The 25,307-nt window shown below is 26.3% G+C and overlaps 2 protein-coding genes across 6 annotated transcripts in view; one reads left to right on the top strand and one right to left on the bottom strand.

The window, feature by feature from the left end:
- Positions 1–23,405, bottom strand: Mlf (myeloid leukemia factor). Of its 3 annotated transcripts, none has more exons than XM_071187190.1 (6): positions 22,978–23,405; positions 18,518–18,716; positions 16,274–16,399; positions 11,461–11,620; positions 5,311–5,455; positions 1–345 (listed from the first exon to the last, which is right to left on the bottom strand). In XM_071187190.1, exons 2-6 carry the CDS (start codon positions 18,707–18,709, stop codon positions 228–230), a joined length of 741 nt encoding a protein of 246 aa, XP_071043291.1. In that variant the 5' UTR covers positions 18,710–18,716; positions 22,978–23,405; the 3' UTR covers positions 1–227. The 3 variants fall into 3 exon arrangements, with proteins under 3 accessions (XP_071043291.1, XP_015907594.1, XP_071043292.1); XM_016052108.4 differs by having other exon boundaries at positions 22,814–23,215; XM_071187191.1 differs by lacking the exon at positions 22,978–23,405 and adding an exon at positions 22,589–22,794.
- The window catches only part of LOC107439479 (DNA polymerase kappa), a 16,120-nt gene continuing 14,088 nt past the window's right edge, over positions 23,276–25,307 (top strand). The window contains exon 1 of one of the 3 annotated variants that reach the window (XM_016052107.3): positions 23,276–23,601. In XM_016052107.3, coding sequence (XP_015907593.1) covers positions 23,562–23,601 — 40 coding nt within the window. In that variant the 5' untranslated portion in view covers positions 23,276–23,561. The remainder of the gene's footprint in view (positions 23,602–25,307) is intronic. The other 2 variants (XM_087151677.1, XM_043052373.2) reach the window with 2 other exon arrangements.

Here is a 25,307-nt window from a genome sequence, read left to right as displayed (position 1 = left end):
AACAATTAACAGAAAATTTTATTTTGTTAGCGGAATATACAATTTTCTGAAGTCTGAAAAAAGAACATAAAAATAACACGGATTTAACAACACAAAAGGCCAAGTGAATAACACATATCTAGTACAGATAATATATTAAACCATCTAATAGCTTAATGAATTTCTACTGAAATAATACATATCTAACATGTGTGCCAAACACATAATGAGTCACTGGTTAAAATGGTTCACTGGTAAGGTGAAGACCTTGCATGAGAGTTGGAAGATTTATGACCACCACCAAGTCCATGCTTGCGTTTGTGCTTATTGCTTTTCTTCTTAATAGGTTGCTGTGGCTGTTCAGTGCTTTAAAAAAAAAAAAAAAAAAAGAAATATTCAGTACAATAACAAAAATATTATCAGCTGTTATTTATTCAATCTGCACTTTTATACTGAAAAACCTACCATTTAAAAAAAAAAAGCATAGTTATAAATTTTAAACCCATACTTTAATGATGGCATATTAATTGTAATAGACAAAATATCAGGGTTTCTAGTTGTCCTTCTAATTGGCTTTATTAAATAAAAAAACACTGTTTTATCAAATTAGAAATTATATTAAAAATCATCCTTTTACTTATTGAAAAGCACTTAAACTTTAAGGAAAAATATTCAACAATAGACATTTAATTTTCACAGCGTGCATAGCCAAATTTTTCAACAAAAAATAAGCACCTTTTAAGCATTCAAAAAATATTTTTAAGCACTTGTACAATTAGGATCTGTGCATTATTAAAAAGGCTTTCGCCCTATTGTAGAAAGTTCTTCATAGATACATTAACAAAAGGCAAAATAACTTTCAAAGGCTTCACATAAAAATAAAATAACTAGTTTCTGACAAAGAACTCTTTTCTTGATATTAGCCACGATAAAAATAATTTATACACAAATTTTAATATACTCAATATTGTGTAGCTCCTACTATTTTTTAAATTAATAATTAATTTTTTTAATTCTGCAAAAAGCTTCACTTCAAAATTCTAATTAATTTAACTGTTGTTATAAAAGGTTATTGTGCGTTTTCTTTTAAATTTAAATAAATATTATTTATAATACCATATTCAATGAAACATCAACAAGATTAATATTATTGATCATACTGAATTTATAAAAATGTGTAAGGAATTAGGCAAATTAAGAAAACTTTAATAAATTCGTGTTAACAAATGTAAATTAGTGAATGGCCCCAAATAAATTTTGATTAAAATTCATTACTTGGTTCAGTATTTCTTTAATGAAATGATAAAAAAAATTTAATTATTTTGAAATGTAAATACAATAATGAGTATTGAAGCTAATATTTTTGTCAGACGTAAATTACTATTATGGTGTTATTAACAAATTAACAAATCTGAGACAATTAAATTTTTTACTTCAATTGTTTTTAAATCAAATCATTAAGAGATGAATTAAATTATTTTGGAATGACAAACTTGAATAACATAAGATTTTTTGCTGCATTTAAATTATGGAAAGCTCCACTTTACTTTTCTAAAATCTTGCTTCTAAACATTAAGTTTTTTTTCTAATACAAATTAAGAGCCCAGAAAATTTTAAAAGTAATAATACAATAAAAAGTTAAAAAATAGTAAATAAAGTAATAAAGTACAATAAATTTTTTAAAAAACATTGTGCAATTGGAGGACGCTCCCTCATGTAAAAAAATTTATATTTAAAAATCTCAGTTTATTTTTTTAAAATTAAATGAATAAAAAGGGAAATGGTAATTTTGAGGTGATGAGGCTTTGTGACTCTTGACTTCTCTGACATGAAAATATGTACTCAGTGAATGGTCTGAAATCAAATTCAAAGATTAAGGTACTGATCTATAAATAGAATAGCACAAGAAGGCCATTAGCTTGTCATTGACGAAGACGCTTCACCAACGATTAAATTAACAAAAGAAATAAAATTTTTGATTGCTATTAAAATTTGGCAATGTTTAGTCGGTCCCCATGATCAGCGAAAATTCGAGATTTTTCAGTTTGATTTCAGAGAGCTAAAAATAAAGTCTGAAAGAGGGTCATATACTTTGCAAAATGAAACTGAGTTGCACAAAAAAATGCACAATTCCTTCCCAAAGAATCCAGCTCAGTATATAGGCATATGCAGACCTGCAAGTATTTCACCAAACATGTAAAATGATCAGAGCTTTCATACGCTACGAACCGACAGTACGCCGCAATGGATTGAGGTTGAATGAATAGTGAAAAATAAGCACCTTTAAGCAGTTTTTAAAAACGCTATGGACCCTATTTTAATATTAACAAAAATTGCCCCCCATTAACCCTTTAACGGGCCCTTTATTTTTAGTAAAGGAAAATTAAAGTATTTTTGGAATTGAAATTGTTTTAAGAACAGTAATTGATATATATATATAAAAAACTAATTTAGTTTATAAAAATGGCATTTTTTTTGTGATAAATATATTTAAGATGACCTATTAGGAACTTACTGACTTTTATTTTTCTTTATTTATAAAATAAATTCCTTAAATGCTACAAACTTCAAAAGGAATCATGTATTTTATGACTTTTATACGTTTTTTGAAAGTGACAAATGGTTACCAATTTTATTCAAACTCACTTCAAGAAAGCTGAAGTTATTGAAAAATGGAAACCTAAATTAAAAGTGGTAAAACGCGGTGGTAAGTATACTTACCATGGCCTTCAAAAGGGTTAAAAAAAGGTAATTTTAAAAATCAAGTGCTTTAAATTATTAATTTTTGCAATTAAATCAACAGAAAAAAAATCAGTATGTGACAAAAGTAAACAGGTGTTTCAAACTATCAATATAAATTTAAGACACATGAATCATAATTTTTACCAATAACTAACAGCTGAGCTACCTGATTACACAATTAAGAGTTCAATTTCAAATTGGTAAAGCAGAAGACTTAATGACTTACATACATGCAAAAATTTATCTAATGTATGCCAATAAGAATAGTAACATACTAACTTCAAGGTGATAAATGTAGAAACTAGAGTAAATAAGAAAATTGATGGACTATGAAAATAAACATAATATTCAAATGAACAAATAAAATAATGCATGTTAGTAAACTGGCAACAATTTCTAAAGTTAGAATTAAAGTGAATTAGTATGAAATAAGAGCTATTAATATTCAATATAAAATTTTGCGAGATTGTGATATGAAGTGATAGATAACTATTTGTCTTGTCATATAGTTCAGTTATCATTTTTTGAGATGTAAGACAAAAACAGAATGATTAATTTATTTTCTATTAATTAACCAAAAATAATAAACAATTCTGAACGAAACAGCTCTATTGCCTTTCATTTTAAAATTGTTTAAAAATCAATATAAACATAGAGTTTAAATTTGTTTTAAAGTTTTAGAAAAATGGTTTCAGCATTCACCTGCAAAAATATGGTTTCAATTTCGAAAACTATCAAAATTTAAATAATTTGTGTGATATGAAGTGATAGATAACTATTTGTCTTGTCATATAGTTCAGTTATCATTTTATGAGATGTAAGACAAAAACAGAATGATTAATTTATTTTCTATTAATTAACCAAAAATAATAAACAATTCTGAACGAAACAGCTCTATTGCCTTTCATTTTAAAATTGTTTAAAAATCAATATAAACATAGAGTTTAAATTTGTTTTAAAGTTTTAGAAAAATGGTTTCAGCATTCACCTGCAAAAATATGGTTTCAATTTCGAAAGCTATCAAAATTTAAATAATCACGGACTCTGGTTAATTTAAAAACATACATTTAAATATTAAAATATTAGATACAAGTTCATTTATATTTCTGCCTTCTGTGGTAAAATTTCAGAAAATATATTGAGTTAGTTTTGATAAAATAAAGATATTCATATACATAAAGTAATAACGAACAAGCTTCATATTGGGTCAAAGGAAAAATCAGGGTATTTAAAAAAAAAGGGACTAAATGGGGACATTTTTTGGAACAGTATAGATGTATATCAGGCTACTTTCACAAACAGTAAATTAAAAAAATATTAATTGCTCTACTTAAGTGTAATATGAGTAAATTTTATTGCTAAAAAATAAAATATATTATTTTTAAATTTCAGAATTACTTCGTTTAAAAGAGAAAATTTTAAATGTATCCAGCATAATTTTATCAACATAGGGAAATTTTTATAATAATGTTGCATTAAAAAATAACTAGTATCAATTAATATCCCCTCATACCAAGATATAATTAAAATTTGTATTTGAGTTCAAATAATTTTTAAGTAGAGTTTTAAATATCTGAAAATGAAAACAGTGGATGATCTCTCAATTCATCATTTAAAGATTCTATGATATGATTACTGCATTGTTGATTGGAATCTAACATTTTTAAATCAGATGAAAGAGATGAATCAATAACTGAAATTACAAAATTCCACCCTACAATATTTATTACTGCATTTGTTTAAAATAATATAATAAAAATGTGATACTAATATAAAATTGTTTTTAGAGTTTTTCTTCAATAAATTTCTATAATTAAACCAAAATGAAACCTGAGGGTAAAGCTACATGCTTGAACATGCATTAGACTGTTCCTAAATAGGTACTAACATTATAAATTAAAATAAAACGATTGATTGATTCATCAAATCACTTTAAAAATTCGTATTTATTTTCTTGGAAAATTGGATGTACTAAAAACAACCAAAAATAGAAATATCGTGACAAAATATTTTTATTTTTCTGAAAAATCAGGACAACTAGAAACCCTATAAAAAATTGAAATATTTTAAATATCGAATGATATAAACATTAAATATAATAATATAGCACATCTTTCTATCAGAGGGAATAAAAGATTTAAATTAAGAAAAAAAAAATAGGTTGAGAGTAAAATATTTTTTTACTAAGCCATTGGTTTCAGTTAAAAATATTTTATATACTATTAAATATTTATTAAAATTTTAAAAGACATTATTAAATGAATCTTAAGATTATGGTTTTTATAATCTTTATTCATCACATTTAACAAAATAACATAGCATCAACATAACAGATAGCTTCTTTTCAATCACAGTGCTCGGTGGTGAAATTTTTAATTTCAAATACTATCATTTATGCACAATACAATAATTTAAAACCTTACGTATTATTTGTTTTAAACTCTTTACTGCAAGAAAAAAAAGTTTTCTAAAAATTTTTTAAAGCAAGTTTTTTAAATTGCTATCAACTTCATTTAGAACAAAACATCTTTCAATCAACGTGAAATTTTTGCTTGTTTTTATAATAATGCACAATTTTAAAATAAATACCTTGATCCATCAGTAATCGCAAGAACTTCAGGCTCTGGGCTATGCGTCCTACGATGAGAATTATAACCGATCATTGGTCGCATAGGCTGAGGGTTAAAAGTTTGCGCTCTTTGTTGCCACTCTTGATTGAACTGGTCAGCATCATCTAAAAAATAATTTTACAAACAAAATTATTATTTTTAAAAAATTTTGTATGCTAAAAATATAATATTTCATGGAAAATATTCAGTAAATATAATTAAGAAATTCAGAATTAATAAAAGACCAACTAATTTTAACTTTACAAAAGAAAAGCTTTCATGTGATCTTTAAACTTAGGTAAATTAGTAATTTTTGATGAGGAAAGCAGTATAAATACCAGAATTAAACACTTAAAAACAAAAAAATAAATAAATAAAATTGGAGCAGTGTTCATAATAAGGTAGACAAAAACCCACATTTCTGTACAAAAATCAAACCTGCCTGGTTCTTCACATACATTTTATTTTTATTGTACAATTTGTTTTTGGATGTCATATGATACACAAGTTATGGTCCATTAATAAAATTTTTGTTTATAGCAGCTATATTTCATTTAAATTAAGGACAGAGTTGTAGGTAGCCCTTTTTCAAAATGTTTTCATATTTATAAATAAATAGAGAAATGAAAAATTTAATTAATAAGCAACATACAATTTTATAATGCATCTTCATTGCACTAAAATGAAAAGTGTTTTAAATAGATAAATAACTAAATAGAATCATACAGTTAGTATTTAAATTACATAAGTAACTTATGTAATTTAAATACATGACATAATTGAAATGCATACACATTTAAAACTGCCGATAGCAGTTTGAAATAAAAATACACTTCATTCAACAGAATGTATTTTTATTTGATTAATCAAGTATTTATAAATAAACTTTTATTTTGCTTATTATTCTGTTATCAGGACTAGACAAGTCATTGCAAGAAAAGGAGTGAAAAGTGATTGAATTTTTTAAAAAGAAATAGTAACCTACATTAAAAAGAATATAAATGTTAAGCACTTAATGCTGATTTTAAAAAGTATTTTTTATAGCTGTTAATTCATTTTCAAAACAGATTCTCCTCAAAACAATCGTGAAATTTTAACTGCTCAAAATTCTCTAATTATCTTTAAAGCCATTTACTTACTGTTTGCCAATACGCAATAATCATTAGTTTAATTGTTATTTGTAAGAGTTTATAGACTTTTCTACAGAACAATAAGAAAATGACAGAAAGGACGCTGATAGAAAAGTTTCAGGTGTATAGCTAGATTATGCATTCAAACTTGCCTTATTTGGAATTAACTATCACAAGCTTAAGTAACATAACTATGTCATCTGTTTTGTGTACTATCATTCAAAATTATAGTTCCGTTATAATTATGTTCCAGTCTCACTTCAACGATTTAATTTTATAGCGAATGAAATTAAAAAAACAAATTTGCATATTTCACTATCAGAATTGAATTTGCTTATGTTATAATTCTACAATTTTGTCAGGCAAAGTGCAGTGACAAAGGAAAATTGTTAACGGCGATTCTACTAGACTTGAGGCTACTACTACTAGACTGACTACTAGGCTTGCTTATCTTACAAATTTCTTGCTTCTTTTTTACTAAAAGTCAGAACCAATTTAGATAACTATAAATCCATAGGGTGACCTGGGTAATTCCTGATCAAAAAATGCAAACATCTATTTTGTGAAAAACTATTCAAGATAGAATTTTAATATTTACTGGAAGTTTAAGGCTGTATGAGATGAGTCCTATGCTACCTTCTTTTGTTTGAAAATCTAATTAGAATTTAAAAGATTTTAAATTTTAAGTGATCAGGAATTACCCCTTCTCCTGATCAATTCTGGGGTAAATCCTGATCATTTCTGGGGTAATTATTGATCACCAGTTTTTATAGTAAATGGGCTGTTTAAAAATAATTATACAATGGTAATTAACAAATAAGACATTAAGATCAAACAAATAAACCAAAAAGATATGTTTAAGCAGCTAATAAACCGTTTTATTTAAAATCAGGAATAAAGAGACACTTCAGCTCTGGCAACAGCTCTCACACTGAAATTTTCATTTTCAATCATTAAAAGAAATTCACTATTTTTGCTTTCTAGAAGCTTAATATCCGTTTTAAGCTTATAATTTCTCACCATATTTATATTAGGTTAATTTATCAACTTAAAAATTATTTTAACAATGTACACACATAAAATTAAGATAGAAGCAAGGTAAGACAAGCTAGAAATGGTGAGAACACATTTTTCTTGTATTCAGTTAAAAACAAATGTTGTGATTATAGTTAAAATATATTTTATAGTTGCTCCACTTAATAAATATGAACTGTTATTTAAGAAAAGACAATTAACTATTTATTAGCTACTTTTTATACTATTTATAAGAAGAGAAGACAATGATCAGCAATTACCCCATCTGTAGGGGGCAACATTTGATAGAGTTTCCTATAATCAATTATAATGTTTACAGCAGATGTGAAATAATTAAGCAAAAGCCTACACTATTTTTATATCAAAGAAAAAGAAAGTAACTCAAAATATTTATTATTAAAAAAGAAGGGGGATCTTTGTAGAAATGTGCACATTTTGAAACCCATCTTTGAAATGGAAAATACAGAAAGCATTTTAAAAGATACTTGTTTTGTTAGATTAAACAAAAAACTATTATTAAGTAAATGTAGTTATACTTTAGTAAAGTGTACAAGCATTCTTGCCCATGTCTCAAATTTAAAAAAAATTTTATTTTTTTCAATAAAACTTAGGTGATCATTATTTACCCCAGAAACAGAGTGATCGTGAATTACCCCGGGTCACCCTACTAGAAAGATATACATAAAAGGTAAATATTTATATTTAGGACACAATTGTGATTAATAAAGAAGAAAAAGAAATGTGTTTTAGTTTGGGTATACTTTTTCCTACATAAATCTGTTGGCAAGATAATTTTTATTATTTTACACAATGGAGAATTACTTGTCATGAAAGCATAACTTTTGCGTGCATCCCATTCAAATTTTTATTTTCTGATTAAACTCTTTTCCTGATTATATTAGTCACCATAAAAACAATTTTAACACAATTCTAAAGATTTTCAATATTACGTGGCTCATTCTATTTTTAAATTAATAATTATTTAATTAATTATGTAAAAAAAGTTTAATTAAAAATTATAAATGTAACTATTATTTAAAAAGGTTATTGAGTGTATTATTTAGATTTAAATAAAGGTTATTTATAAAAGCATATTCAACAAACCATTAACTAAATTAATATTTCTGATCATACTGAATTTATAAAGATATATATAAAGAATTAAGCAAACTAAGAAAATTAATACATTTATATTACAAACGTAAATTAGTGAATGGCTAAAAAAATTTGCATTCTTATTTGTTACTTGGTTCAGTATTTTCTTCAATGAAATGATTAAAAAAATAGAATAATTTTGAATTGTAAATTATTGAAGCTAAACATTTTGTCAGAAGTAAATTATTATATGGTCTCTACATTCGTAACATTTAATAAATCTGAGATAATTGAATTTTATTTCAATTATTTGTAAATAAAATCATTAAGAGATAAATTAAAGTTTTTTGGAATGGCAAATCTGAATTTTTTTACAAAACCAAACATAAAATTTTTTGCTGCATTTTAAGTATTAAAAGATCACTTCATACTATTTAAAATCTTGCTTCTATACATCATTAAATTATCACATAAAACAACTTGAGAGTACTGAAAATTTCAAAAGTAATAATCCAATACTTAATTTAAAAAGAGCAATTAAGTCCAATAAAAGTTTACAAAAATTTTAAAGCAATTGGTGGATGGTCCCTCAGGTAAAAATATTACTTTTTGAAGTTACAATTAATTCTAAAATTTAACGAATAAAAGAGATGGAAATTTTGAGATGATGAAGCTTAGGGATTCTTGATTGCTCTGGGGTACCACATTAAAATGTATAATTAGGAAATGATTCCCAAGTCAAGTTCAAAGATTTTTGAACTGTTCCATAAATAGAATATTGCAAAAAGGACAATAGCTTGCCAGTGACGAAGATGATTCACCAACGATGAAATTAACAAGAGAAATAAAAATTTCTGTCGCTACTAGGAAGAAAAAAAATTGACAATGTTTAGTTAGTCCCTGTAATTAGCGAAAATTCGAGATTTTTTGGTTTGATTTCAGAGAGCGGAAAATGAAGCCTGAAATTGAGAATCTCTCGTGAAATGCATCAGACTTGTACATGAGAGGGCAAAAATTCTTCACACTGAATCCAGCTAATGCGGACTAGCAAGTATTTCATTAAACATATAAAACGATTATAGTTTTCATAAGCTACGAGCCAACGATATGCTGACAAAGATTGGAGTTGAGTTATTTGTGAAAACATTGCATAGAAGAATGTGAAGGTCGTTTCACATGATTAATTCATGGAGAAAATCAACATGGTAAAGAAGATATCTCATTTTAGAAAAGGGAAAATTAAGCACTTTTTAAAAACATCCATTGAAAAAAGCACCTTTAAGGGCTTTTAAAAAACAAAAATTGAAAATAAACACATTTAAGCTCTTTTTAAAAACGCTACGCACTCTGATGTTGTATATTTTACCCCAGAAGTAGAAATGTTGAATAATTATAACCGTAACCAAGTTTTTCAACTAAATTCTTTAACTGAAACTTAATTTGTTAAATTTTTATTTTAGGTGTTTTTCGTCACAAATTTTCCAGTTGTATACTTCCCCTGTAAGTCTTATATCAGGACACCTTATTACAATCAAACACATCTTTTTTAAAAAAAATAAAAACAAATTAACTATTAGAAATTTCATGTAAGAACATTTTTTTTAAAATCCACTTGGCGCAGTTTTAAATTAATATAGCTTTCATATGCTAAATAACTTAAAGAGTTGTTGAAAATTCAAAAACAATTAAAAATTAGTGCAGTTAACTAGAGTGGCAACAATTTTCTTTAAAGTTCTTAATTGATTGGAAGAATTATAATTTTTTTATTCCATCAGAAGTCATAAAAAAGATAAAACTACATAATATATAAGAATATACATGCTAAAATGAAACTGTTTCAATCAAAATTGTTTGCAAATATTCAAAATTAATGAAAAATATCAGTTTTAAAAACAATATCAGAATAAGTACTTGCACCTATGATAGGTTGGTATAGAATATAGATGGTTTTGTATCAGTTTAAATGGTAATTTGTACTTAGTACTTGAAAATATCTAGTACTTTAAATGAAATACATCATAAAATTAACACGAACATAATGTATAAATTCATTTCAGAATTATCAGATTTCACTAAACCCTTGCAAAAAAATAATAACTTAATAATTTTTTTTATATTCTACCTTTTAATATTAAAACTATACCTTATAACTTTGTATTTTGTAACTACCAAGAAACAGTATTCATTTAGACTATTTTGAGGAAATAGGTCCAGCAACAGTTCAACTTGCATGAGTTAGAAAGCGCTAACAAGAAAGAAACAATTACTTTGGACCTAGTTCAATAAACTCATTAATAATCTATAGGCTCATTTAAGATTTGTTCCCAATCGGACCATTTTTCAAACTAAAACGAGAGAGTTCACAACTTAAAATTGACGTTACTTTGACCTGCATTGTTAATATATCGTCCATATTTTTCTGCTTTAATAATAATACATCATATTTAATAATTTTTCCATCCAGGTTGCACAATTATTCTTAAGTCTGTAGTTCAAGCAAATAAAAATTCAACAAAACTATATTTAATAAAAATAATTGAAGCTCAACTTTATGATTTTCATACTTTTCATTAAGATAAATAACAGGTGCCAAAATTATAAAATTTTTGTGACAGATTTCCAGATGGTTTTATAAATTTCTATTTCAACAATATATTGCTGACAAGATTTTAGCAGATATATAGTGAGAATGAAGCAAGTTTAAAAGCGCCATACTAAATGTCATTATGACAGAACACAAGAAACTAATAGCCTGAGGAATGCAAGATTTGAAAGGAGCACATAATTCAATTGTTCGGCAAGATAATCAGCTATAAAGTGCAAAACTAATTTATTAAAACGACTACTAAATGAAAAATATTCATAATTACCATCCTCTAAGTTAATAAATTCATGGTTTTCTTCTTCATCGCCTGTGTATCTATTTTTCTTTTTTTCTACTACATGACCTCTCTCATGAAGGTGATGTCCAATAGCCATTTCTTGTAATCCAGTTCGGCTATCTTGAACTGAGCGCATTGTTTCTTTAACCTATGAAATAAATTTACTTTACATCAATAATTGAAAATTTAAAAGTAGAAACTAGGTGATTTAAAAAAAATATTTACACAGAAGTAAAAAAAAAAAAAAAAAAAAACTCTTCAATTTCAATGGAATTTAAAGAAACAAAATGTATAAAAAATGTACCATCCTGTTCCAGGCTCAGCCCCAATACTTTTTTTTTTCCACAACATTTTTGCCCCATTGCATAATGAAGTTTACTTTGCAAAGAAATTTTTGCAACAACTTTATCAAATAGCTTAGCCAATACTTTGAAAACATGTTGGGTAAAAGTTAAGGTACTAATTTCTCAGTGATTTGTTTTTAATTCCTTTTTCTACTTCCTTATTCACTGCTACATTTTTAACTACTTTGACTGATAAGGAGCTTTAGCTCTTGATAACAACTAGTAGTAACATAGAAACAATATTTAAAGCACAACTAAAGATGTTACAATCACATTAAATCATTCACAAGAAATGCATGTGACTAAAACCAAAATAAAAATTTTACTTCCAAAAAAAAAAAAAAAAAAACATTCTTTCAAACTGCAAAGAAAGATTTGGTAGGCAAAACATGTGTCCAAGTCCTTACTAAGCAGGGTTCGTGATTTTTTTGATTATTTTAAAAGAAATCAGATTATTTTGATTTTTATTCAAATACACTATAAGAGTTTTAATTTATGATTAAAAAAACTTTATAAATGCTTAATCAAAATTAAATTAATATTAAAACTATATTATAACAATATTTTAGAAGCTCCAACTGACTAAAATAATTTTTCATTATAATGCATAGCGACCATTTTGATACAAAGGCATGATTGAAATTAAAAGACAAGATAAAATAGATAATTTAAAGAATACTACTTTAAATAGTAACACAAAGTTTCCAATAGCACACCATAATTTTAATTTAAAATTGTGATCTCTTTTTTTTTTCTTCTCATGATTTATAAAATGGCAAAATAAATGCAACATATTGTGTTTCTAAATGTTGTCATTCATCAAAAAATAAATATTCAATCTATATATTTTTATGTTAAAATATTCATTTTTAATCCTATATCAAAATACATAAGTTAAGCTAAAAAACATTTTAAAAAAATCTATGCACTCATTGGAATTTTTTTTCACAAAAGAAAATCTGATAATTTCAAAGATACCATAAACATATTATGAGGGGAAAAAAATACCAGTTAATAACCCTACTGCTTCAAATAGACTTTGAAAGGGAAGAATGACACTATATCAGGAAAAAAATATCTGAACTCAGATTTATTTTTGTTTTCTATTTTTGACATATTAAGGTAATTTCTTTTTAATATAACCTCAAGCTTTAGAAATATAGAAATTTCCATCAATAAACTATAATGTAGATTTGAATTTCATGCTTTTTTAATCAAAAGGTAGAATTTTAATTAACATTTGCTTTTTTTCTTTTCGAAAAAAAATCATGTTTATTTACTTTCTACAGCTATGCAAGTCCATATTAAGACAGCATTAAATATTTACTTTAATCTGTTCTTTCAATATTAAGAATCAAAAGATTTTTAAACATGTAATTTCAAATGTGTTTAACACACACCAAGAAAGAAAGTAATTTCATTAACTAAAATTAATTAATTCAGCAATTTATTTAAAATAAATTTTAAAACTAAGAAAAGAAAATTAAAAGTATCAATAATTTAAAGCACTGTTTTTTAACTTTTAAAATCAATATAATATGTATATATCAGGGATGCTACTCGCAAAATATCAAATTGTCTCACCAGAAATTGCATTTCGTCTCAGTTAAAATCTCTTTTTGGCTCAGTTTGTCTCAGCTAAAATTATTTTTTCACTCAGTTTATCTCAGCTAAAATGATTATTAATCAGTTTGATAACAATATAAAGATAATTTTCAGGATCCATAAAACCATTAATAGCATACTAGGAGTACTACAATTATACATACATTCACTATTGCTAGGATTTTAAAAAACCTGCATATGATTGATTATAAGAGTCCACAAAATTGTTTTACGGACTCTGTTGTTTTCATATATATTGCATTTATCATTTATGCGCCAATGAATAGTATCTGTTCCAGAATTTTACAAAGTAAATTTTAACTTTCTTATTTTTTAAAATATAATGGTGTTAACTTTCTAAAAAGAAATATCTATTTAGTTTCAGTAATTCAAAAGGGAAAATACCCATTTTATTTTGAGCTCAAATTTCATCTCAAAATATATAACTATTCAGTTACAATGAAAGGTCTACAGATTTCAATAATTAAAAGAGAAATTCAGTAATTAAATAATGAGAGTTTAAGAAAATGCAAATAACACAAAAAAACACTCTTTGATAGAATTCAGGAGGTGCAGTGAAATTTTGAAATATTTTAGGTAGGAATTTTTCAAGAAAATTTTAGGGAGCACTTAATAGCCAAAAATTAGCATATATACATTTTTATATCAAAACAGAAATATATAAAAACTATTATAAACAATTTAAAAAGACACATATAAATATAATTTTCTTTCTAAAATGACTTGCATCCTTTATTAAGTATAAAAGTAAACTTTTTAGTTATTTGGCATTGACTAGTAGATTGTACTTTCTTGCATTCACAAGATCAGTTAGTTGACTATGTTCTTTTAATTTATATAGCTAAATATACAATCATAAAATGTGATTATGAATGCACTTAGTAATTTTTTAAATGCAACAACTGTAGAAAAATATATCACATCTTTACAATTCAAAAAAAAACTTAATTCTACTTCTTTCTAGAATCGTGATACTGGATTTTAAAATTGCGTGAATATGAATTGCGATTTTGGGTTTTAAAATCGCGTGAATATGAATCGCGATATTGTATTACAAAATCGTGTGAATATGAATCACGATATTGGATTTTAAAATAGCGTGTATATGAATCGCGATTTTGGATTTTAAAATTGCGTGAATATGAATCGCGATATTGGATTTCAAAATCGCGTGAATATGAATCACGATATTGGATTTTAAAATCGATTGAACATGAATCGCGATTTTTGATTTTAAAATCGCGTGAATATGAATCACGATATCGGATTTTAAAATCACGTGAATATGAATCGTGCGGTTGGATTTTAAAATCGCGTGAATATGAATCGCGATTTTGGATTACAAAATCATGTGAATATGAATCACGCTGTTGGATTTTAAAAACACGAAAATACAAATCACGATATTGGATTTTGAAATCGCGTGAATATGAATCACGATTTTGGATTTTAAAATCACGTGAATATGAATCACGATTTTGAATTTTAAAATCACGTGAATAAGAATAGCGCTGTTGGATTTTAAAAACGCGAAAATACAAATAGCGATATTGAATTTTTAAATCGCGTAAATAAGAATCACGATGAATAATTTTTAGATCACGTGAATACGAATCGCAATGAGTTTTTAAATAGCGTACAAATACGAAAAACGAGATCTGATATTACAACTCCGTGATAACGAATCGCAATATTGGATTTAAAAATGCGTGAATACGAATCGCGACGTTGGATTTTAAACTCGCGAAAATACAGATCGCGATATTGAATTTTTAAATTGAGTGAATAGGAATTGCTAGTACGATTTTTAAACAGCGTAAAAAAAAATCGCAACACATAAGTTTTAAATCAGTTAAATACGAAAATCGATGATTGATATTAAAATCGTCTGATTAAAAATCGCGATTTTAGCATATTCCAGCGCAGTTCCTAATATTTAAAATTCCGAAAATCAGCCAAACGAAGAAAAAAAAATCAATTACCGGTGGTCGAAACGAAACGCTTAGACTCCTTTCCACTCTATAGCGGAAGTCGCGAGAATCCGACTATCGTTCCGGCGGCTTGGGTTTCTCTAATTGGACTCCCTAAAAATTTTAGTTTTTGGAACATGGTCGAAAATTTTAAAAATTGGGAGAAAAAAGCGGATTTCCGCTTTTTCGCGGAAGTCGTTCATCCCGTGGAGACGTGAACGGCAAAATGATCTCCAATGACTCACGGCGATGCGGATTAATATTTGAAACTGAATTCAGGTTTGCCAAATTTTGGACGTTTTGTCTCAGAATGGCGCAGCTTTGGCAGAAACTGAGCTGAATGTCGCAAAATGGCGCAGTTATGCCATTTTGTCTCAGTTAGTCGCAAATGGCGCAGGCGTAGCATCCCTGATATATATAAAAATCAGTTGATTTAAATCAATGATTTTTTTAAAAAAATCATTTGATTTTAATCATGATTTAAATCAAGCTGATTAAAATCATTCGTTGATTTAAATCAAGCTGATTTAAATCAATGAACCCTGTTACTAAGGGGTGAAAATATTTATATGACTAATTAATAAATGAAGTAGGGAAGGAACCTTTAATTTTTTGTAGAAAGATTGTCTCAGGAAAAAGTAAACCTTTCTTTATTTTTATAAAAATATTTTGTAGGGAAAAATCTAATTAATTAATTCAATTAATTTTTAATATTTTTAAACAATATTCTAGAAACCAAGCAAAATATTCAAATTAGCCCAATTTGACTGATTTCTACTATTCAATTAAACAAAAAAATAATAGAAAATTAAATAGTGAAATATTTTTATTCTTTACTTATAGCTAATAAGCTATACTTACTCCCCCTGGAGCCATTCTAGTAGATGCAGATGCTTGATAAACTTGAGGACGACCAGTTTCATCTGTAGTGTAGGTCATCACAGAGGAAGAAGAAAAACTATGACAATTGGGATTGGTCATTTGGTTCTAGAAGAGAAAAAAATAATTAAGCAAAGCAGATAAAAAGTAAATCAAAAAATTAATACTCAATTAATTTAATATTTTACCCATTAGTACTTATGCTGTTATAAGCCACAGAAAAAAGTAAAACTTAATAATTTTTTGTTTTTATAATATAAATAGCCCTTAACTTTAAGGCATGTCAGGCGATGGTATCTACATGTAAAAATGCATCAATAAAGTGAATATCAGGCAATGGCAATACCAGAGTTCTTTTGCTTTTCAAAAGCATTTTAAACACAAATGCAAATTTAAATTTTACTTGCAACTATTATTACAAGTTGATGGAAGTGAAAAAAATGTCAACAAAAGATTGTGGTTGGATGCTGTCAAATCAGTGCCGATTACATAACAAAACACTGTAATTATTATTACATAACAAAACACTGTAATATTCTTCCTCTAAATATCATTAAAATGTTTAAAAAAATTTTTTTTTGTTTTTTAGTTACTATTACTCGATCAAAAATTAAGCTTAAGATAATGGTACTAGAAAATTTTGATGAATGTTTATAACATTAGCACTTAGGTAAACTTTTATGAATCGCAGCTAGTCTACCAATTTCTAGCTTAATAGTTAACATTAAAAAATCTTTAGAATTTGAAGCAATTCTTAAGACATTGCATATGATGCTATTGTCACGCACCCTCACAGAACTATAGCATGCTTGTGTGTTTTTCATTATTATTATTTTTTTTTTTTACTTAAATAGGGTTTGGGGTTTGTTTAACAATGCAATATGAACTATAGATTAAACAAATTTTATAAATAAATTTATATAAGTGGAATATTATTAAAAACTTGTAACATTACGTTTGAAGCTATATTACAGCATTAAAAATTATCTTACAGTGATATATATTGCAAGCAAATACACCATTCAAATTTATTGAAAATGTAATTAGCATTCATAACTAAAAAATGGGCCCAATTAAAAAATTAATTTCGCAGATTTTTATTAAAATTATGAAGATTTGACGATTGTGTTTTAATCCTCGGAACTGATAAAATTTTTGCTGATGCTCCGATTTTTTCAGAAAAAAAAAACATATGTAGTAATTACTTTTTACAGATGTATAAAAACTGAATTAAACTTTTCAGGGCCTTTACTTCAAATAAAAGAATTTTAAGATTTTTTTTAAAATTATCATTTCAAAAGTACTAATGTATTTTCTCTAATTGAAATTTTTTAATAAAGCAATGTATTACATTAAAACTATGAAAAGAAGAAAAAAAATTCGCAATGCTTTGCCAATTTTAAAAAATAATTTCTTAAAAAAAAATTTTAAAAAACATTTGCTTTAAATCAACAAACATCACAAAAAGCATTATTGATTTTTAGAGCAGCCATATGCTAAGTAACCAAGCTTAATAAACATATATACTTGAACTTTACATGTAAGGTGCATAATTACGGAAGTGATATTCATTAGAAAAAACATAGATATTCATAATACATTATTATACTGTAGCTCCATTGACCAGATGAATTAATAAATAATAGAAGCATCTTAAAATTATGCTTAAATTTAAAAGTAAAAAAAAAAAAAAAAAAAAAAAAAATTAATGATAGAAGAAGAGATTCAAGTGAAAAGAAATCATTTAATTAAACTGATAAAATCATAAAATAATTTTCAGGGTAGCCCACTGCATTAATTGATTTATCACCGGACAGACTTAGAAAAAATGAAAAACTTTCTGCGAACACAAATTTTCAATTAAGGAACTTCTTGTGTGTATTGACAGACTCTTGTAGATAGCTTCAACCCTTTTCGTCATCACCTAATTTTGGAGAATTTGTTTGAAAATCGCTGATTTTTTTAAAAAAAAAATTAAGCAACTATATTGATTTAACCACACACATTAGATTGGTAAAAAAATCGAAAAAACTAACACTAAAAATCTGAAAATGATATGCGTAAAAACAAACTAATGTGCATAACTTATGCAACGAAAGCGATGCCAATAAAAATGTGCTATAAGTAACTGTCAGAGAAAGGAAGGGAAAAAAAAAATCGCAGAAAATCTGGTGCAGATGCATAAAAAATCAGTTAAAATTTTAATAAAACAATACTTTTACTTACAAAGCCAGCAAACATATCGTCCATATTAGGAAATAGACTACCACCAAATCCAAATGGCATTAACATGCTATTATGAGAAGAACTCCTATTCAGCTGTTGTCCATGAGGATCAAAACCTCTGTGTCTTCCAAATAAACCAAATGGGGACATCATATTATCCATCATAGATTCCATTCTTCTCATGGATTCCATTGGTCCACTAAAAAATTAAAAACTTTATTAAAAATTTACAATAATAAAGTTGAGTTCATAAAAAATTTATAATTAACATTTTCAGTATAATAGATTTTGCAAAACTTCTTTTCTAACTATTTATGCTTTGTTTAACCACTTTAAATAAATTTTAAAAAATTTACTGTTTGAAAATATTAATTTTACTAAAATTTATAACAGATTGCTAATACTAAAATAAATTTTTTAAGTGTTTACATTTTTGGTTGAATTAGAATATCTTCAAATTGTCAATGACAGACTTAGTATAGTCTTACTCCAACTACAAGCAGAAGGAACTTAATTAAAATTATTTAATTTAATTTAATTAAAATTAAAACAAATGTCTATTTCATTTAAATTTTAAATATACAAAAATTCATTTTTCCTAACGTTGCAAACAGGGTTGGCAGGTTTTTGACATGTGACAGTTTTTGACAGTTTAAACCATGGTTTAAACCGTCACGTCAAAAACCTCACTGTCAAAAATGTCGAAAATGTCAAAAACCTATATTCATATGTGAAATTTACTTAATACATAAAATTTATATATTTTTTATAAAGGATAGTGTTTCTAAATATGTTCTAGAAAAAACAAATTTAAAATTTTGAAGAAACACTTATATTTTGAATAGTAACTGAAATCTTGTACTTTTGAAAGCTCGCATCTTTTGTAATATTATGTATTCATTTTCATGTGTTATTGAAAATCTGCAGTGATATTATTAAGAAATTTATTTATAACCAAATTTAGTGTATAGTATAGATTATACTAAAAATTAGACATTTTTAAAGATAAACATTAGCAGTTTTGTACATTAGACATCTTTTAAAGAAAAATCTTTTTAATATTCTTTTAAATCTTCTTAATAATCTTTTTAACATAAGACAATACAAATTTAAGTGCTTTCTGTTAAATACACAGAGTAGTTAGTGTCGATTTACAGTATATTCAGCCTATTCATTTACTATGCTGAAAATTTAGTTTATCCAAATACTTGTGAATTTCATTTTGCTGAATACTATATACATAGTTTTGTTGAATATCTAAATATTCAGCTGTTGAATAATTACTTCTTGCTTTCAAGATATGCATTATTTGTATTCTTAATACAAGTGGGGGAAACAAATTAAGAGGTAAAAATTGTTTTAAAATGGTAAGTGTAATAATTATAAATAAATATAATAAACAATATGAATTATATTTATCATTATTCCCAAATATAACTACTTTTAAATTCAAATTAACATACTGGATAATAAAGATATTCGGTATAACATTAAAATTTTTTTTCATACACTTGTATCAAGTTTGTATTTATACAACATAACTTGTAAGTTCCTTATAAATATTAGTTATATGTTCCTTATATGTCAAAAATGCATAGTAATAAACTTTTAATTTTCTTAAGTATCAAAAAAAAAATTTTTTTTTTCAAAATATAAATATTTAAAAAAATTTTGTGCAAAATTTTTCTGTACATGCATTTGAATATAAATTTCTAAGATTTTAAATCTGTTATTTTACCTTAATTTTAATTAAAAAATATCTTAAAACCTGCTGATTACCTATAGTATAATTAAATTTCAATATAATGCATGGCAACTGTTGGTAGTTTTGAAGTTTATATATTTTTTTGGCAAACTTTAGTTTTTGACATTTTTGACGGGTTTTTGACGGTTTAAACCAGTATTATACCCTTGTCATGTCAAAAACCTCTTTTTGACGTCAAAAACCCAACCCTGGTTGCAAATCTTAAAAAGATCTTTAATGATAAAATGGTTAAAATTGAAACACATGGAAAAAAATTACAGAAAGATTTCCATATAAGTATCGATCTTAAAATGATTGGACAAGTTTTTGAACCATCTGGACAATGGTCCGTAAGAAACTAATAAAAAAATCACAGATTTTTTTATTAGTTTCATGCGGGCCATTGGCAACTCTACCAACTCGTAGCCACCACATAGGCAAATCTCTAAAAATATATCTTTTCAAATTTTTTTTACAAGTTTAAAATACCTTTGACACACTAGCTATTACATTTGCAGGAGTAATTGTGACACAAAATGAAAAACCCTGAAAATTTTATGGACAAAAAATTGATATCAAGATAACAATTTACAAACTAAAATTTTTACATATTTTAACATAATTTTTTAAACTAACCTTTATAATTTAATTATCTACCAATAAAGAATATCACATCTTTGTAACTAATTCAAAAAAATACTTCTTACAAGAACTGCGATTTTGTATTTTAAAATTGCGTGAATATGAATTGCAAAATTGGATTTAAAAATCGTGTGAATTGAGATATTGGACGCCATAAATACAAATTGCGATATTGAAAATGCATGAATATGAATTACACTATTGGATTTTTAAACTGTGTGAACAGGAATCTTGATGTATGATTTTTATATTGAGTGAATATGAATTGCAACGCCTAACTTTTTAGTCAGGTAAATACAAATATCGATTTTGATATTAAAAATTGTGACATCACAGTTCCAAATATTCAAAACAGCAAAAATTAGCCAAACCAAAAGAATCAAATTGGCAGAAGAATCACGTGATACATCTCTAACAGGATTTAGCATAAGTTTTTTTGTTGCAGTCGGATTAGAAGTTTTTGGATTCTTGGAAGTTCGCAAAATAATTTTCTTGAGATATGAGGCGATACTCAAAATCTTTGTGGAAAAATTACATGCCCCGCTTTTAGTTTTTAGGCACAGAAGAATTCGGAATTTCAGGGTACATCTGGAATACAATCACCTTTGTATTTGGTGCAAACAGGTACCAATATGGAAACATATCCCTAAAAATCACAATATCATAAATTATTTTCTTGACATACGATGCAATAGTCAAAATCTTTGAGGAAAAATTACATGCCCTGCTTCTAGTTTTTAGGCACAGAAGAATTCGGAATTCCGGGGTACAATCACCTTTGTATTTGGTGCAAACAGACACCAATATAGAAACATATCCCTAAAAATCACAATAATATCATAAATACTAACATAATGTTTAACACCATTAGCTTGAAACCTCAACAAGGAGAAGAGCGAAAGAAAAAAATCAAACTAGATTTAACATGAACTTTTGTTAACACAAAAGAAATCATAAACCAGGAATTAATGCATTGTAACTAGTTAAAAAATGTAGAGTTTAGTTAACGTTGATTACAAATAATAAATTTTGAACACATTTCACACAAAAGTTATTTTCAATTTATCAGGCTTCAATTTTACATCAAAATCAAACTACGATTCTTAGGACATCTTTCAATTGCACGCCAAACATTTTTAAAACTAATAATTATGAAAGTATATAATTTTGATACCTAATTTTGATTATTATTATAACAATCACTTCTCAATTATGTTAAATCCACAAAAATAAATGTTTCCCTCAACATACAACATTTATATCAAGGTAGCTGGCAGCTGATCCACTTGACCAAAGTTGACTTAATTGTATCTTGTAAAAATATACGTAAACAAGGAAATCTTTTATACCAGTACTTGCTTGCTTTAATTGATATAGCCAAATAAAACTGCCCTATTTAAAAAATAGAAATAAATTTTTAAGAAATATAATAATTTTTTTTCTCCTGTGGTGAAGAATTACGTTTACTAGATGAAGTAACATAACTTATTCATCGTGTTTCCTCCACTATTTATGGAGAATTTACGCGTTTTAACGCGTTAGCGGAATCACTAATATGTCAACGAAAAAAATTTAATGGAGTTCAGATAATTATGCAAATTTATATTAAAGTTTCAACAATAAATTTTAAAGCAATGAATATTAAGAGAAAAATAGAATCTAAATTAAATAAAAAGTGCCATTACTAATGAAATGAAGACTTCGAACATTCATTAGATTATAACACAAGCATACAGCTATTTAGAAGCTATAGAAAAAAAGATTTCAACAAATAGCTCAACAATGATATCTGCTAAACATTAAAATCTCAAACAAAAAGATTAATTTTTCACATCATTTTTAACATAGCACATTTTAAGATTAATTGTAAACAATTTGAAGAGTAACCCATATTTTTTTTTTCTTTTTACCTGAAGAAAGGATCGTCATCAAAACCTCGCAACATAATGCAAATTTTAAACACTACCAAAGAATTTAAGTAAAATCAACTTCTTCAATTAAAAAATTTTCAAAATTTACAATATTAGTACAGATTACAGTAATAACAAATATATATTTTAAAATAATATCTAACTCAATGAAGCAGACGCAATCGAACACCTTCGTAATTATTCTAAAAATTGACCAACAATCTGCCAGAATGCCAATTCTGCTAGATGCTAGAAATTTCTGTGTTTTCTGACGTCATCATGCGCATGAAGATAAACAAATGAAATCGAAAGAAAAAAGACAGAACCTCAAAAATTTATAACATTTTCAACAAGAAAATATTATTATAATATTTTACATGTTCTCAAACATATTTTTATCACAAAAGACAAACATTGCCTTTAAAAAAGAATTTTATCAAAAATATGTTTTTCTGGAGTTATAAAGAATTTTAAACAAAATGTTTAATTTTTTTATAAACTCTAGTCATTCAAAATTTTAAAAATTATATGTTAAAAGTTTATAATTTCATAATTGATTTAAGATGAATAATGGTGGCATAAGTAAATAACAAAAGTAAATAAACAAATCAGGCAAATGGAGGCCTACTTGAATTTTCAACGAATTTAAAAACTAGCTCAATATCTCTATAATTTTCTATGTATTAATTATTTTATCATGAATATATCTTAAATTTTTTGAATACTGAATATTGTTCTGAAATTCAAAATGGGGGACAGGGAACAAAGAGCAGAGCAAAATAAATCTGGTAATAATTTTTTATTTTATTCTTAATTAAGAAATTTCTGGCAAATCTTGTAGTTCAATTTTGTAAACAATTTTTTTATTCAATTAACTCTATGGGGAAATTTCCATGTGGAGAAATCACCATTATGGTTTAACTTGCAAAATTTTAAAAAACAAATGTATTGGTTACCTAGGGATTGACGGGTGACAAGGTATACCCTTCAAGTTCGTCCTCTTTTGTGATGATTTTCGTTTCTTTCTTTTTTTCTCTTATCCGACTGTCACTAAAATTTATTGTCTTTCATGTCCTTTTTTTCAAAATTATTCATCCAGCTTTTAATTTTTGCAGCTGTGAGTTGGTAAATAAAGATGGTTTCAAAAAATAACAGCTGTTTATTTAATTTGCTCATAAACAAGAGTAACCAGGCACATCACTGTACACCTTTTAATCATAGAAATTTTTAGGTATTTAAAAATTAAGATAAGTTTCTACAGTATGTAATTTAATTGATAATTTTTTTCAAACTTCGTGCAACATTTGCCTATATTACTAACCGAACTGCATTTACCTATTCATTATTATTTCTTTTACTTCTTCTTCATAAAGGAAGAGTGAGGGAGTTTATGAATATGACCTCATAGGGACATCTTATCTCTCAATTTCTGATGAAACTGGTTCATTAGCTTTCGGAAGTAAGAGCTAGCGAGTGATTCAAAAATGGGTTCGAAGTCATGGAGAAAAATAAATTTGTTGAGGAAGATATAAGAATGGTTCTTAAATGATACCTGTGCCTATTTTTTTCACCGTAATTTAAAAATCTAAATAATGAGGTAATATTGTCTATTTTTATTTGAAGAAGAAAAAAAGAGAGAGAAAGTGAAGTTTTGTAAAAATTCCGAATTGTCTGACAAAATTTACAGAGTAGTGAAAATCCGAATAGTGAATGCCACCTCCCGTGACATCCCGACTGATCTGCTTACTCTCTCAATTGCAAATCTGAACAAATGCTTAGAGCAACATAAAAAGGAAAGATTTCCTTATTGGTACCTGTGCCAAAAAGCCGCTAAATTCTGGTAGGACTTAAGAAATCACAAAAGGGAACCAACTCGAAGGGTATAGCTTGTAGCCACACCAGGCTAACCACTACTTTTCTTAAAAAATTTTGCAAGCACAAAGACTTTTTTGCACCTTGGTGATGGTGGTTTGTAAAAACAGGTATTAGTATGGGAATATTCCTTCAAAAAAAATACGCAAAGATTTTTTCTGGTATTACAAAAAATGACTGATAGTAAGTTATAATGATAAGACAACTAACTTAAGTTTTTGTTTTTATCAAGATAAGTATGTTTAAGCTTTTGATGATAGCTGATACAACTGGTGTCTCAAAATAACGGGAGTTAGTATACTAAGCTTTGTAACTAAAATGTTGAAACTAAAATAAAATACAGTACAGAACACGTTATCCGGAAATCAGAAAACCAAAAAACCGGAACGAAATTCGATTAGTTTTCCCGCCATTTTTAAAAAATTTTTTTCTCATAAGATTTTAGGATTTTTCGTTCTGTTTTGAAAGATGTTACCTTACCATCATTTTGGAAATAATCATTAGTGTATTACTTCATCGTTTTTTCTTCTTTTTAAGATTATTTTTAAATATTTTTTTTTAGTTGGGTTTAACTATAAAAAAAACGGCATTTTGTAGCGATTCAGAAAACCGGAAAAATCAG

Source organism: Parasteatoda tepidariorum, chromosome 9, assembly GCF_982258835.1.
Source record: "Parasteatoda tepidariorum strain Cologne lab strain chromosome 9, Ptep-v5.0, whole genome shotgun sequence".
In the NCBI taxonomy this organism is placed as follows: Eukaryota; Metazoa; Arthropoda; class Arachnida; order Araneae; family Theridiidae; genus Parasteatoda; species Parasteatoda tepidariorum.
This window is presented reverse-complemented; position numbering and strand designations above follow the sequence as displayed.